At 57.8% G+C, this 16,057-nt stretch overlaps 1 protein-coding gene across 1 annotated transcript; it reads left to right on the forward strand.

Moving 5' to 3' along the window:
* Window positions 1-7,877: 7,877 nt before the first annotated feature.
* LOC142413075 (receptor-transporting protein 3-like) lies at window positions 7,878-9,748 on the forward strand. The gene is made up of 2 exons (XM_075509121.1): window positions 7,878-8,092; window positions 9,190-9,748. Exons 1-2 carry the CDS (start codon window positions 7,878-7,880, stop codon window positions 9,746-9,748), a joined length of 774 nt encoding a protein of 257 aa, XP_075365236.1.
* Window positions 9,749-16,057: the final 6,309 nt, after the last annotated feature.

Below are 16,057 nucleotides of genomic sequence, written 5' to 3' on the forward strand. Positions count from 1 at the left end.
GCTCAGCCTGGTGGGACTGTGCAAGCAGCAGCCCCGTTCCTTGCCCCGGCACAGCACCATGCAACCCCAGCAGCTCCAGCAGAGACCTGCTGTGGCCAGCCGGGCTCGGCTAGCCCGGAAAGCTGAGGCAAGAGGCAGCCGCAGCAGGCGAGAAGCAGGAGCTCAGTCAGCAGTTTTGTTTTTGGCTTTCCCGTCAGACACGACACTGATGGGAGGGTGGGCCCTGCTTCATATTTCTGTCCTGCCTCTTGGGCAGCAGAGGTGCTGGGTCTTTCAGCCCTTCCTGTACAGTTGGGGCTGGGTCCCGTCCCCTCTCGGTGGATGGTGTTCTGCAGCCAGCCGTGAGCTCCCAAGCCATCTGATGGGGTCGGAGGTGTAGCAAAAGCATCTCCCGCTGCCATTTGGGATGGGAGAGCACCCAGCCCACGGCAGTGCCTGTGCCCCTCCGCCCCCCAGCAGCCTGGCTGCAATCCTGCCCTTTGCAGGGAGCAAGGCTGGGGGCTGGGGATGCGTGGGGTGAGTGGTGGGGATGCTCCAGGCTGCCAGTCACCATCTCCCATCCCTGTTTGGAGGACAGGGTGCCCAGCACTGGCAGAGACCCGAGCTACACTCCCCTGTGCCGGGCACAGCGCTGGCTGTGCCAGCCAGAGCAGGAACAGGGCTGGGATGAGCTCCAGGCAGGATGCAGGTTTCAAGCCCCCAGCTGAGCATCCCCAAAGCAAGCAGTGCCCTGCGATGGGTGTCAGCCCCCACACCCCAGCATCCCGCTCGGGGATGGGGAGCCGAGCGCATTCGTGTGCGGGAGCTGCTCTTGTCTTTCCATGCAAGCCAGGAGAGCAGCCACCCACGGCTTTGACTCTCCCTCCAGCGTGGTGATAGTAGTTCAGTCTTCCAGGAGTCACCGTGCAGGATCTGGAGGAAGCTGTTTTACCTCCTGTCCTGAGAAGTCCCCAGTTCTGGCTTTCCCAGCTCCACCATCCCACATCCCTCCTGCCCCTCACTCCGTATCACAGCCCCCCTGCTTTTGCCCACCGCAGCACCCATACCAGCTGGCTGCCTAATAGCAGGCAACTGACAGGTTTATACCCCTTTTCTCTACTGCAAATTAAGCAGGGACCCAAGCAAACTCATTTCCACCTATGATGCCAAGGTTTGCCTCAGGTTTTCTGTGGGGGCTGAGCCGACACCCTCAAGTCCTTTGGCTTTCCCTGCCTGCACCGGGAAGAGGCTGGGCTGCGATGGGCCTGGTATGGTTTTGGGGTACATCCTTTCTGCCGCAGCTGCTGGATGCGGAGGGGCTTGGGTGGCAGGGTTTCAGTGGTCTTTGGTTTAGGCTGCAAAGAGGAGATTTGCTGCAGAGCAGTTAGGCAGACCCTACCACCTGGCTTTGGCTTTTGACCTTGCTCCCTGCAGCAATCGCAGCTGCTGGAGCTAACTGCTGTGCTGCAGAGCCACTGGCCACCAACAGAATAAGAGCAGGGCCCTGGTCTGATCCTCAGCATCCCATTTTGGGAAAATTGAGGCTTACTGCAGTGCAAGCAGGAGAAGAACAGGGCCCTGTAAAATTAAATAGGACCTGGACCTGACTTTTCCTTGCTCTCAGGATGTGCCGTCACTGGGAATGACTCCTAAAAGGCCAGAGGGGACAGGGCATAGGTTTGGGTCTGCCCACCTCATTCCTACCAGCATCATGACTGTGAGTGATAGAGGATGCTCCTGATAGCCTCTTCCCTCGTCCTTTGTGCTCACAAGTGCACAAAGCAGCCAAACTGGGGGGGGTTCCAATTTTTTTTCCTGCATCACCCCAGAGCAAGCGTCCCCAGCCTGGCCATGCACCCTTTTGTGCAAGCACCCACAAATGCTCACGAACACACAAACGTGGACGCAGCTCCCCATGCCAATCTATGTGTACATCCCCAGCTTTACACAGCTACCATGTGCCAAATACATACACACACCCCTCCCCTGTGAGGACACGCACAACCCTGGAGACACACGGTCCCCCCAGCCCCTTGGCCAGCCCCAGCCACCCCATCCGAGTGCCCCAATTCCTCCCATGCCAGGACCTGGGTGCAGCTGAGGGGGTGGCTGCAGGCGCTGAAGCTGCTGTTTCCTGCACACTCTGGCCTGGCAGTTAAGAGCAACTGCTCCTGACTGCGGACACCCGGCACTCGCTCAAGGAGCGGCTGCCACCAGCACCGGTGCCAAAATGCTTTGTCAGCTCTCTGGGACCGCACGCCAGCCGGGACCTCCAGAGAGCGGAGCTCATCCCTGGTCCCATGCTGCGGTCTTGCTGATGCAGAAGGGCCAGACCCTGCTGGGAGACCTCAGAGAGCTGCAGCTGATCCCTATCTGCAGGAAGCAGGATGTGTAACTTCAGCATGCCTGAACCATAGCTAAGCAAGAAACCCCCCCATACAAGTGCTTGAGAGGCAGCCTGGCTCCTTATATACCCCAGCCTTGATTAAAGGTGATTGGGAACAACACATGAGCAAGCGTCCCTTAAAGAAGCCTGAGCCCCAAAGCCAGGTCTTGAGAAAACTGGGCAGGCAGATGAAGATGGAGAGGAAGTCCTCTCCTGCTCCTTGCAGCAGCATCTTCGAGGAGAGCCGTGCCATGGAGCACCATTCCTGCAAAATGGGACACTGCAGATGGCGGGGGGAGAGGGGCGGTCAGGTCGTGTGGCAGTAAGGTCACTTACAAGTGAGGACCGTCCTGATCACTGGGAGGTCTCAGAGCTGTATTTCAGTTTTGGAGAGGTTGGGCTGGAGGTGCTGCAGTGGCTTGTGTGGGTTATTTGGCCTGTGGGTTAATGGGATGATCTTGGGGTGGGACTGGTCTGCCGGGCACTATGGACTGGGAGCATTGCCATGGCCTTGTCTCACGGGAAAGCAGCTGTCAGTCCTGGAGGGGACAGGCTGGGGTGAGCTGGTGGGTGCCATGGGTGGTTGATGGGAAGGGGGGGCTGCTGGGCAGGTTGCCTGGGCCCCTAACCATGGCCAGCTTGCACAGCCCTGATGTGTCCTGAGGGGTCCAGACCCACAGCATCTCCTCCATCCTGTCCCATCGAGAGCCTCGCCCTGACTGTTGCGGAGCTGCTGTAGGCTTGCAGCACATCTGCGTTTCCTCCTACTGCCCTCATTTTGCTTTCTCTAGTTTTGCTTTGAGTCGGCTCCAAGGTTTCTCCTTCTCTCTCTTCCTCCCTTTGGCGGGATGTGCTGCTCGGGGAGGACGCTGGCAGTCCAGATCCTGGCACGCGGGGCTCGGAGGGCGAGCGAGGCAGCCTGCACCCCCCAGCCAGGCAGGAGCCCTGGGCCTGCCCGCTCCACCACCCCCAAGACCAAACCCACCACCCATGGCACTGGGGCAGAGCCTTGTCAGAGGGGGCTGAGCTCTCTCCTTCCACCTGCAGGGACCATCACGAGGCCTGCTAGATGAACAGGGAGCCCAAACCCATTTGGGGTGGTACCTGCCTGCATCTTCACAGCCACCTCCTCCCTTCAATCTCTCCTTATTGCTGAGCATTCCTCTCCATCCCAGAAGTCCAGGGGACAATGGGGCAATGTCCCCTCTCTACAGTCCAGCTTGGGCATACCCCATTTCCAGAGGATCCCCTTTGCTTCAAATCCACCCTGGGACAGGTGGACCCCTCTACTCCAAGGGCTTGACTATGAAGACAGTCCAGCCTGAAAGGGATCTCACAGCTGTTGCTTGTCCCTAGAGATGGTGGGTTTCACCGTGATGGGGTGACAAACGTTCACCATCAACAGAGGCAAGGTCAGAGGGGGACGGGGCGCAGAGAGCTGGCGTGGAGCAGTGTCCCAGGAGGATACAGATGCCCAATTCACCATCTGCTTCAAGGAAGGGGAAAAAAGAGGATCCAGGAAACTCTAGATGAGTCAGCCTGCCTTCATACCCAGAAAACCGCTGGAACAAATTAGTAAGGCCACCAAGCGGTAAACACCAAGAGGGCAGTGCTGGGGCTGAGAACACAGATTTAGCAGGAACATGTTGTATCAAACCAACCTCATTTTCTCTTCATTAGGGTGATGGGCTGGGTACCGCAGGGAAAGCGGGAGCGATGCTGTCTTCATGCTGCCTTATGTGACATTCTCATAAGCAAATAAGGGAAATGGGAAATTCTGCCACTGTGGGTGGACGGCTTCCCAAGAAGCTGTATCCCATCTGCAGTTATCAATAGCTTGCGGTGGCAGACACATTAAGCAGGGGTTTTCTGGGGAAGCGTGGCTCAAATGAAGGCAATATGCTATTGAGGGAGGGTGTAGGGGCTGTCTGGGAGGAGGGTTAGAAATCAAATTCACCCTGATGACCTGGAGAAAAGAGCAAAAATGTCCTGAAGGAATGACTGATGGAAAAGAATTGGGCGTGTTTAGTGCAGGAAACGATGAAGGAAGTCTTCAGAGTGGGAGAAAAGCCCTGGTATGAAGCAAGCAGGGAAAGACAGAGAAGTGTTTAGGGTTGCTCAGATGGCAGTCCATCTGTCTTGCAAGCCTTACTGTGCCCACAGACACAGCATCCTCGCTGCTGAGGGGATGTCCTGCTCTGAGGTCCTGCCTGGGGTCCAGGGTTGAATGTCCCTTTCTGCCCCTCCCGGGAACTGCTGGCAGGATGAAGCCACCTGGGTATGGGGTGACCCCAAAGGGAAGGGATGGATGTCCCAGGAGGGATGGGACGCACGTGGGCCAAGCAGGACAGTGTGGGCACTTTGTCTCTGGGCTGGAGGGGTAGGGGACGGGGAGGCTGACACACAGCGAGAGACAGAGAGGAGGATAAGGAACCTCGGGAGACCTTCCTCCTCTCGCCTGGGTGGCTCACCCGGGGGTGGGAGCTGAAGTCAAAAATAATTTCAGGCTGTGTGAAAGCGGCAGGGAAATTACCGCCCGGGCTGTGCCTTGTGTTTGCCTCCTTCACGCATCCCGTTGAGGAGCCACGACCAGCACACCGGGATGGAGAGGACTGGCAGGGTCTGTCCACAGCAGGGACTCTCCAGCCCAACGGGGTCGTGCCGGGGCTGGGACAGCGCTCGTCCCCAGTCCCTGCCGAGGCTGGGCTGTGGGGGGACCTGCAGGAGCAGCTTTTGCTTCCAGGCGGGTACCGGTAAGCAGCAAGGTGCTCGGGCAGCACTGGGAGGAGTGCATGAAGTGGAACAGGACGTCAAAGCAGTTTCGGCTCCGTGGGTGGTTCTGGGAAAGTCCCTTTAGTAAAAGCAAGTCAAAGGCTTTAATAGAGGGACCAGTGCCGGGCTCCTTCTCAGAGATGACTCCGAGGGCTCGGCGCATCGTGAGTTGTGATTTGAGTTGTGTTGCCATGACGTAACAGGGGGCTGGTTTCCATCACAGCCGGGTTTTGGAGGCAGGGGCCCGTCCCCTTGCCAGGGGTGCCACCGGACCCCCGCTGAGCTGCGTCCATGAGCGGCAGAGTTTTGCCCCCTGGGTGGGCAGCGTGGGGAGCAGCGTCTGCCCTGGTGGGGAGCATCCTTCCACCCCACGGCAGCAGCCTGGGGGAGGAAGGGCTGGATTGAAACCACACATCCCCCAGATGAAGTGATCGGTTTGTTTGGGTGAATATGAGAGTGCCAGGAGAGAGGGCTGCCTCCCCAGGGGGCTCCTCCTTCTCAGAATAGCTCAAGGTGTTTAACACAGGCTCGGCTACCCTTGAAGTAAAGGAGAGATGTCAAAACCTTTAGGTTTTTCCTGCATTCAACCACCCCCGGGTAAATCTCAGCCCCTAACACAGAGGGGTCCGAGGGGATGGGCAGATGCCGCAGGGCAGGTGGTCCCATCCTGGTCACCCTGCTGCTGATGGCTCCCCACACCATGCTGTGGCACGGTGATGTCAGGCACTGCATGGTTCCAGCTTTCTGCACTAGGACATTTGCTGCCCTGGAGACCCCACTGTGGCGGGGTGCATGAAGGGGTCTTCTGGAGTGAACCTATAGAAATGGGGGCTCCATGCTCTGGGAAAGGAGTAGGAGGGGGACCAGGGAGATCTGCTGCTCCCTCTCTTCCTCCCCATGCACCAGACCTGAGCCAGGGATGTCCCCCAGTCCCCACCTGCGAGCATCGGAAACGCTGGTGGGACAACCCTTCCTTCACCATCCTGCTTGTAGGGCGCTGCCCCAGCGCAAGGAGGACCCCATGTCCCCATGGCAGGGCTCTTGGGAAGGTGGTGACAAGGGAGTGACTCAGGTCCTATCCACAGGTCAGAGCTTTGCTAGCTCTCCATAAGGATCCTAAAGACCTTGGCTTGGCTCCTCTGCTTCCAGGAAACCTCCTTTTCTTCCTTCTAGTCTTGCTCCAGATTGTAGCATCAGGGTGTAATTAAGGGTGGAAGGACCTCAAAGCAGGGAAGAACCTCGAAGCTGAAGATGGGCTCTGCCCTGGGACCTCGTCACCTCCCTCGACTCTCGCAGGAGGGGCAGCGCACGTTGTGAAGGTGCTGGAGGGCTCTTGGTACAAATGACTTGTCGGCTTTTCCCTTCCAGCAGCAAAGATCAGAGGCTCCCTGCCAGCCTGTGCTCACTGGGACTTATCTACCTGGCCTGACTCCCTTTTGGGATCTGGAGGATGAGCCTGATGTGCCGGTGCCTCTTAAGACCTCACAGCCACTGTCACCTGCTGCCGGCAGCCACCGTGCCCCCCTTGCGAGGCCACAGGTGCTGTCACCTACATCCTCGGCAATCCCGCTGCCCCAGCCGGCTCTGGGGCAGGGCCAGCCGCTGGCACTGCTGCCTGGGGCACCCGGGCTTTTGGGCTGTCAAGCCAGAGGAACTGCCTCAGGGACATACTTCATTTGAAACCAATGTGAATTATTTTAAGCCTGATTCCTAGATCCTTCTGCCCTTTTCTTAAACAGAGGCCTGTCCTACTGCAGACTTTAATATCCTTCAGCCTTTGTATTAAACCCTCCCTGCTTCTGGGAGCCCGAGTGCTGCTCTGGGCACTCAGCACGAGGAGCTGCCATAACTTTCCATGGTGGCTTCATCCTCAGCAGCCACCCAGCACATTTCCCCCAAGGCCGGGCATTTTGGGGTGTTTTGTGCCCTCTCTGTGTGCAGGATGGTCTCCTCTGAAAGCTTCAGGCTAAACAAGATGGTTTTATTTCCATGGCAAGCTGAGCTTGCTTTATCAAGCTGCATTTGGCATCTTATCTAACCTGCTCCCTGTCCTACATTGCTCTCCATGGGACATCCTGGGGGACCTGCGCACCCAGAGAGGGGTGAGCTGGGGGGCAGAGGGCTGCAGGCAGCCTCGGCCCCGCTGTTTATACCTTCCCTGGGTGCTCTCAGCTCAGAGCACACCTCACCTCTTTCGGTTTTACGTGCGGTACCATCCTCCCCGACTTTCCACCCTGCGGTTTCATGTCAGGCCTTTTTCTGCTCGAGTTGGCTGAAAGTTGTTAAAAACAGCCCGCGCTTGGTGGCAGCTATTGAGAGAGATAAGGCTACCTGGGGCTTTATCAGCTGCTGAGTCTTGCATTTTTGGTGGGTTTCACTTCCATTATTCCTACACTGGGCATAATCTCTGCCGGTTCGCCCCCGCTGCCATGACAGTGATGGGCACGGGCAGCCTGGCAGGGGGTTGCTTTTCCAACCTCTCTGCCTATGGACAGGGCAGCATCACAAGAGCATGGCTTCAGCAGGGTCAAGGGTTCATGTGTGGGGCTTGGGGAAACCCACCTTGTCCTTGCTTTGGGGAACATTTCACCCATCCAGGACCTGGAGCAGCGTCAGCAGAGCCTGTTGACACAGGGATCAGGATGGGGCGGTGCTGCTCACGTGGGAGCAAAGGTTCCCCTCTCCAAGCACAAAGACGTTGTGCAAAGAGGAAAGGTTTGGGGAAAAGAAAGTTGCATACATGTATCAGCACCTAGAAGACACAAACTCGACCCTGGTCACTGCCTCTTCCTCAGATCCAGGTGGGACCGTGGGGACCTGGCAGGACATTTTTGCAGCGAAGATTGCAGATATGCACTTAACAGAGCCATGGATACTTCAGGAGGACAATAGCCTGCAGGTGCACATCCTCAAGCCTGGCTGGAAGGAATTTGTGCAGCGCCGTGCACTTGGGAGGTAGGGGGCTACCGGCTTGGTCCCCGTTGGGATGGGACAAGGGACGATAGGCTGCCATGCGGACCTTTCCCTTTCTCAAAGTTTGCTTGTAGGAAACAGCTTTTGACACAAAAGGGGCAGTTTGGAGGTCGGTGAGGCTGGGAGGGGTTTCCCATTTTGTTCCAAGCTTGGTGGGTTATTGCCAAACTGGAAAAAAATCACGATAACTGGAGGGAAGGAGAGTGCGGCAGCTCCACAGGGCCAAAGGGCGGGTGGTATTTGGCCAGAGTTTCTCCATGTTGTTGTCAAGATACAAAGAGCTCCTCCGGCGAGCAGGGGTATTTATACCACACTGGAGCCAAATCTTCTGGGTTTTCACCCAGAGGATGAGGAGAGGGAGAGCCGCTGTCTGCTGGGACGTGGGGCAATGCCTCAGCAGTCCCTGCATCTGCGCCAGGCTGCAGGGTCCCGGAGCAGAGAGAGGCTGTGGCTCTGCATTGCTGGTGAGGAGCCCCACCATCCCAACCGTTTCCACCTTGGGCAGGACCCTGGGCATCGACCAGACACCCTGCCCGGGTGGCAGCAAATGGAGACCTTGGCTGCCAGCCCCCACGCAGATTGTGCAAGACGAAGATCTACGGGTTACACACCTTTCAACTCCTCAAGACATCTCCTCACCTGCCCTGCAGCCTCCACCCACACCTTCCTCCTATTTTTCTTCTTTTTTTTGACTTCCCCAGCCTTGGCCTTTGTGCTGAGCTGTGATGAGCCGGCATAGGTGAGGGGCTGGAGCCGCAAATAGACCTGGAGCCTGATGCTTCCCGCCCCAAGGATCCCTGCTCCTGGAAGCGGGGCTGGGATGGGCTAGGAAAGGGGACCAGGGTGGTCCCAGCAGGCAGCCTGGCTCCTAAAATCTCTAATGCTGGGGCCAGTCCTGAGCTGACATCTGTGTTGAACTCCCCAGACTGGCATCATGCTGTTAGGGGGAGGACAGCTCGGTATAAAGCTTCCATGAGTGAAATTAATCCATCAGCCCTGGCTGCCCTGGTCCCTACTGACCGCATGGGAAGCCAGCACGGGGAGCTGGGAATGAGCTGATCTCCTCTGTGCCCTGGCAGGTTTCGGTGCTCCCAGTGCTTTCGTGAGTGGTCCTCGGCCAAAGCGCACATCCTGTTCCACATGTGCCGACATCGGGGCTGGGGCATGGTGTGGATGCGAGTCTTTCGCCAGGCGTGCAGGCGGTGCCCCGACCCCCAGCTGGAGGAGCCCGAATTCAGCCAGGAGACCATGGAGAGGCTTCTGCACAACCTGGTGCTAAAAATCCTCAAGTACTTCTACCATCTGCCCATCCAGCCCTCCGACGTCCTGGAAGTCGTGGTGGACGCGCAGGTGGTGGGGCCACACGACAGTGCCCGCTGTGAGGGCTGCCGGCTCGGCGTTTGCAGCGAGTCGAGGCTGGCCCCAGCACTGGATGCCCGGGAGCCCTTGATGGATGCAGACAAGACCAGGACCCATCGCACCCCGAAACACCAGGGCATGAGGCCCTGTGCAACCCCAACCCACCGCCCCTCGCCCTTCAATAGCAACTTCCCCTGGAAATGCTGCTGCTGCATTGGCACCTCTTTGCTCTGTGTTTTGGCAGTGCTCCTCTTCGTCTTGCTTTATTTCATGAAGTAGTGGGAGCTGGGGCTCACAAAGAGGAACAGGGGTGATGGCTGGGGGGGCTGGTGGAGCGCCTGGAAAATTGGGTGCCCAAGGTCAGCCCTCGCTCGTGGCATGGCGAGGCTTCCCCGGCTCGTGGAGGGATGGGGACACAGCCTGCCTCAGCCAGGTACCTTGTCCCACAGCCTTGGCGAGCCTGGTGGGTCTGGTGGTTTCTTATGGGACATATTCTGCATGAGGACAACCCTCAGCTGCCCCATGCAAAGGATGAGTGTACTTGCAAGAATAAAACAAGCCCTTTCTCCTCAGCCCAAGGATGTATTTGCGCTTTTTAATTTCTCCGAAGCCTTTTCTAGGTATGTGTGAGCAGCTCGGCAGGAAGCTGGGTGCTGCCTTTATCCACCAGCTGGGCTCAGCTTCCAGGGAGACACATCCCGATGCTCTCCTGCCTTTGGCCTTGGTGGAACTGGGCACCCAAAGCAGCTGAGGGGCACCTAGAGCTGGAGGTTTGCAGCAAAGTCACAGGGAATCGGTGCCCGTGGAGGCTGGCACTGCCTCCTATGAGCTGTGTACAGCAGCGTCTGCCCTGGCCCCGTGCAAAGGTGGATGTCCCTTGTGTCACCTGGAGATTGCTTCATCCTCCAGAAACACCTGGGTGCTGAGCTTTCGCATCCCGCTGTGCATCCCAAATCACCTGTGCCAGGGACCCCCCAGGGTAACCTTGTTGCTGAAATGCTTCTTTTTGTTTCTTCCTCTTTGTGTGTTGTGGTTGCCTGATTTTTTGTGTTAGGCAAGACTGTGTCACCCTCCCGCCCCCCATCCCTGGTGGGTGATGCCCTGTGGGCAGCACATGGGCACTTTGGCTCCCTGCCTGCTGCCGACCCAGCCAGCCCAGGCCAGGGCTCCTGCCCGGGGCAGGCAGCAGGGGCAGCTGGGCACCCCTGGGCACTCGCTGCCCTGTGCCTGGACAGCGAGCCCAGACCCTAGGAGAGATGGACCCACTGCGGATGGACACCTGGAGGGAGGTATTTTATGGCCCGATAGATGAGGTGAAGCCAGAGGATGAGTGGGACCTGAAGATGGTCCAGGGTCTCACTCCTGAAGCCCTGCCCTGGGGCTGGATGCAGGTGGTGGAGGAGCATGGCTTGGCCAGGCGAGAGCAGCGGGGACGGGGGCAGCCAGCCCCAGGCTCCTGCAAAGGACAGGCTCAGAGGGCAGGGTGGAACACTGCCTGCACAGGCAGAGCCGCGGGAATTACCTCTTTTGTCTATGAACTGCACAGAACCCCTCTTTTGAAGGCACACCCCTGCTGCCCCCAGGGGAAGCAGTCTGCCTCTGCTCATCTCTCTCTGCCTGCTAGCCTGGGGTTTAAAGGACAAAACTTTGGGTCTGGCAGGGGCTCATGCTCTCTCATGAGCTGTAAAACTGGTGTGGTAATGGGAGCCTTCCCCCATCTCCCATGCCTGGCCCAGCCTCAGAGACAGTCGCATCTCAGGCGGCGCTAGGCAAGTTTGTGCAGCCGTGCTGTGCCTCAGTTTCCCCATCTGTAAAATGGCTCACAACCCTACATGAGCCCTGGGGCACTTGGCTCCTGCAGTGCTGTCAGCCAGGGGAAGAGCTCAGGGTGCAGCGGGGCTGGCATTTGGCTCACACTGGGACAACCAAGGCTACTGCTTCAGCCTCTCTAGGGTAATCCTGCGGGGACTGTTTTGGGAGGGGGGTGGAAGCAGGTCAGCCCCTCCATCTGCAGCCAGCCAGGGTTTCTGTGCTGGGTGAGGAACAGTGCGGGGCTGAGCAGTGGCATCCTGAGTCCCTCCCTGGTACCCAGAGGGCAAGGTGGACTTTAGGAGCCTCTGGCTTCATCTTGCAGGAGGTGGGGGACTGGGCCTGATTCCCCACTGGAGGGTGACCAGAAAGGGAGGGGGATGTAGCATGGTGGGAGTTGCACCCAAATTCAGATGTGTGGTTGTAAGAAATAAGCTTGGGGGGAAGCTGGAGAGTGCCCAAATGGCCCGTGCCACGGGCATCCACTCACTTCCCGTCCCTTCCAGCATCCCACCACCCTGGACACACGTGCCCATGGGGCAGGCAAGGGGCATTAGGTCCCTCTGTCTCGCTGCAGCAGTGAGATGTGGGGTGATGGTGTGGTCAGCCCCATAGCTCTGTGCTCCACTCCCCGTGGCAGCCTCCGTCCCACCACTCAGGCTCTCCTCTCTTTCAGCTTCTGGTGCTCCTGCTGTGGGTATTTGTGGAGCTCAGCCCAGGCTGTCATCCTCTTCCACATCCACCTGGATCAGGCTGGGGTAGGGGGCCGGGCAAGGATGAGAGGCTTCGGGCAGCAGTGCCACCAGTGCCGGGTATGGGCAGAGCCGGTTTTCAGCCAGGAGAGTGCCGGGCAGATCCTGTTGGATTTGGTCACCTGTCAGCATCTGGCAGAAGTGCTACGGCGAGGATGTCATTTGTCCCTTCTTGCAGGAGGCTGCAGGGGCCCCACAAGATCGAGCACTGCAAGGTCTGTCACCTGGGGGTGCATCGGGGGACGGATGCACAGGGGACACCAGGGATGCCATGGGAAATCCAGCTCCACGGGGCCTCAGGAGAAGCCCAGAGATGTGGCCATCCCCGGGGGAAGAGGGGTGCCAGCGGCGAGTGTGCAGTCACCAGCCCACCACCAAGCCCCGGACGGGTTCAGGAGCAACTCAGGAGACATCGCGCCCTGTTGTGCCTGTGCCATCCTCATCGTACTTTTCATTTTTATTACATACCTCTCACAGAGAGGCTGGCCGGGGTGCCTGGCTGATGAATGACTTTTATTAACTCCATCAACTTCCCAGCTTGCTCTGCTTTTGTGCCACCAGGCACCCGACAGTGCTGGGATGCCGGCTGCTGGGGTGGGGTGGGGGTTTCTAACACCCTCCTGAACTGAGGTCTATCACTCACTCTTTGCTGTGTTCTCTGGGGTTCATACACTGCCGGGGTGGTCGAGGGGCAGAAACACAGACACGGGGGGATCTGCTGCTCACCGTGAGTAGTAAGAGCTGAAGTGAACAACCCCCAAACTACTCCGGGTACTGAAATTGTTTTCTGGGCTGTCTGGCAAACGAGTCCAGCGAGGGCTAGACCTGCAGAGCTGCCGAGGCAGATGCATCCATCCCCTCCTGACTTTGCAAATGATTTGATGCTGAAGATGGACATGGTAGAAAAGATTTCATGACTGAATTAATGCAAGAAAGGTGGACTGAAGGAAAGGCATTAACCAAACCCAGTGTCACTGGTGCAGCTTGCACAGCATCAAGCCCTGGCTACGCAGCTTCCAGGTGCTCTCCTCCCTGCTGTGTCCTGCAGGGCCTTTTACGCTGCTCACTGTGGGTTTGCTTTTTTTGCTGGTGTAAGATTCTCTCGTATTTTCATACATGCAACCTGCAGGCTACTTGTTAAGAAATCAAAATAACAAGAAAAACGTGTGTGATCCAGAGGCCATGTGGATTTTTTTTCTTAAGCGCTCTGTCCTGCTCATCCCACCAACTGTCCCCCTTCCCCAGCACCTTCCCTGCTCCGCAGCCCTGGCCGTGGAGCCAGCAGATGGAGCTGTGAGATCTCTGGCACTGCACTGGGAAGCAATGGGACCAGTAACCCGCCAGTACTGGCACGGGCCAGTCCTCCTCAGATGGGGGAAGCCCTCGCCTCTTCCCTGTGCCCAGCCGTTTCCCTGTAGCGTGGTCTCCCCCAAACCATATCCTACGTGGATATGGTCCTGGTCTGTGGATGAGCTGGTTTCTCGCTGTGCTTTTCCAGTCTCGGAGCACTGGAAATGCCCATGCCATGCAAGGCGCGGGGTCTCAAACCCCTCCTGGCCCCCACCCCTGCCTGGGGGGCAGCGGTGCCACAGCAGCAGGGCTGGGGACCAGCCTGGTGCCACCAGCAGGGACTTCCCCAGGAAGGAGAGCCAGCATGACCTGTCCCCCTTGGGAATGAATATCAGTGACGTCCCGAGCGCTTTTGGCAGGGCAACAGTGGATGATGGAGTGCTTGGGACGCAAAGGGTCTCGTATCTGAATGGACCTATCTTTCTGGAGAAGGTCTCTCCTTGCTTGGGGTGGCCGGGGCTGAGTGGCTTTGCTGGGGAGGAGGAGGCTGATCCTGCAGCCTGGACCAACTCCCTTCCCTCCTGCGTGGCTCTCTCCACGCCGGGAGCAGCCTGCCCTCTCCCCGCCGGCGTTATGTCATGAAGCAGAGACATGGCCAAGTTTCTTGCTGCCATTGCCTGTAGCCCTCTTTCCATGCTGAGGTTTTCCCAGCCCCAGTCATCATGTCTGGCTGTCTGCAGCCTCCCTAACCACTCAGCTGCTGAGGGGGAACTCCCTCGCCTCCGCCTGGGAAGCCAGCTCTGGTGGAGACCACATCCCTGCAGGGGTCCTTATTTTCTTGCTTGGGTCTCTCTGCTCTTTTACAAGGACAGAGCCATCCCTCACCCCCCTGCAATGCCCTCTGCACACACCCTGCGCTCCCCCACCCACAGCCTTGCATGCATATGCTGCTTTTTCCCTGGTCCCCTCCCCGCTGCTGCCTGCTTGCCTGCCTGTCTCCTCATGCTGTGCGTGCGTGTCCCCTCCATCATGCAGCCCCTTCATCCCCTCCCCATTACTCAGAGAACGCGTGCATACACGGGCTTCTCAGCCACGGTCTCATTTTTGGGCTCCTTCCAGGATACTCCTCTCCGACGTGCAGTTGTGCCCATCTCCCACTTGTTTCTTAGCAAACTGCCCTCAAAGTGCTGCTTTTCATGGCTCTTGGCACTTTTGGAGCCCAGAGCAAGCCCCCGCGGCTCAGCTCAGCCCCTAGGGATGGTGAGCAGTGGCCAGCCCCCCAGCTGGCATGGGGACAGCAAGCCCATCCCGGGGAAGGCAGCTGAGGGATGAAGGATGCTCTCTCTCCCTGCGAGTCCCAGGCAGGTCCTGGCTGTCCCCCCTGGTCCATCTGAGGTTGGGCTGTGCCGAGCCAACTCTCAGCTCATGCCTGGCACTCACACGCAGCCAGAGATGGGCAAACCTCACCCAGGGAAGTTTAGCTGGCCTTTCACCGCAGCCAGACTGATAAATTGCCGTCTCTGTGCCTGTCTCCCTGGAGAGAAGCTCTCACCGCTCCGGCAGGTCGCAAGGTGCCAGCAAATGCAAAGCCCATTGTTGTTGCTCTCGCTTTTCTCCTCTGCTGGCGGTTCCCAGCCCTCCCTGCAGCCAGCTGCAGTGGCTGCGGGGCATGAGGGATTGGCACTCGGCAGCGCAGTGGCTTGGTGAGCAGGGGGCGAGGGCTGGGTTGCATCAGGGATTTCCCGGCAGAGCTATCGCCGGGAGGCGGAGGAGAGTCTGTGTTTATGATTGATCTATTATAGGGCAGCAATATTTTTCAACTTGCCCCGGAGCTGTCTAGGCTCAGATTCTACAGCTGATGGTTTAATGCTCAGGGGACCATGCCTTGATTTTGCTTTTTGTCTCTCCTCCCCTTCATCCCTCTGATGTCTCTGGACATGTTAGCAGACCCATGAGTGAGCGAGCCAGACCAGCCGCCCTCCTCCCTGCTGCCAACCCAGAGCAGCCCGGCACTGTTATTTCAGTTTTGTGCCATAGGAAAATAGGGATCAATAACCTAGCTCTCAGCCCTGGATCCAGGCACATGGTAGGAACCAGTGCCTGTGATTTCAAGCTCTCTCCAAAGGCTGGATTTTCACAGCCTGTGATGCGGAGAAGAGATGCCCGGCAGAGCTGCGTCCCTGCCTCAGCTCCCATCTGTGCTTGCTGCAGAGCCTCTGCTGTGAAGACGCGTCCAACAGTTAGCGGGGACGGGCTGATTTTTCACCCCTTTTAAAGCAAAAGTCACAGACCTGTTATGTTTTCCGCATATCAGTTGAACCCAGATTTAATTGCTATTAGCATACAGTTTGCTGCACTCTTCTCTTGCCACCACCCCCGTCTTCAGTGATGTGCTAAGGCTATAAATAATTGAAAGGCAGGATCTCATCTGTTGCTGTTTTTTGCAGTTTGTATTCACGGCTGGTCGGGGTCTATCTCAGCCCATGAAGCTGTGTGGGCCACGGCTGAGCAGCCACCGGGGTGAGGGACGGTGTGAGGACCCCCCTGGGACCCCCCAGCTGTGCGTGGCAGAGACTAGCAACCAGCCTTGACCATGTCCCTCTTGGAATAAAAGCCTCAGGGCACAAACTCAGTACATATCAAAGTTTTATTTTGTTCTCAGGAGGAAGATTACACAGAACCATCCTTACATGACGTCGGATATTTTACAGAATGTAGTATCAAAAAAGAAATAGAT

This window comes from Mycteria americana, chromosome 7 (genome assembly GCF_035582795.1).
Source record: "Mycteria americana isolate JAX WOST 10 ecotype Jacksonville Zoo and Gardens chromosome 7, USCA_MyAme_1.0, whole genome shotgun sequence".
Classification (NCBI taxonomy): Eukaryota; Metazoa; Chordata; class Aves; order Ciconiiformes; family Ciconiidae; genus Mycteria; species Mycteria americana.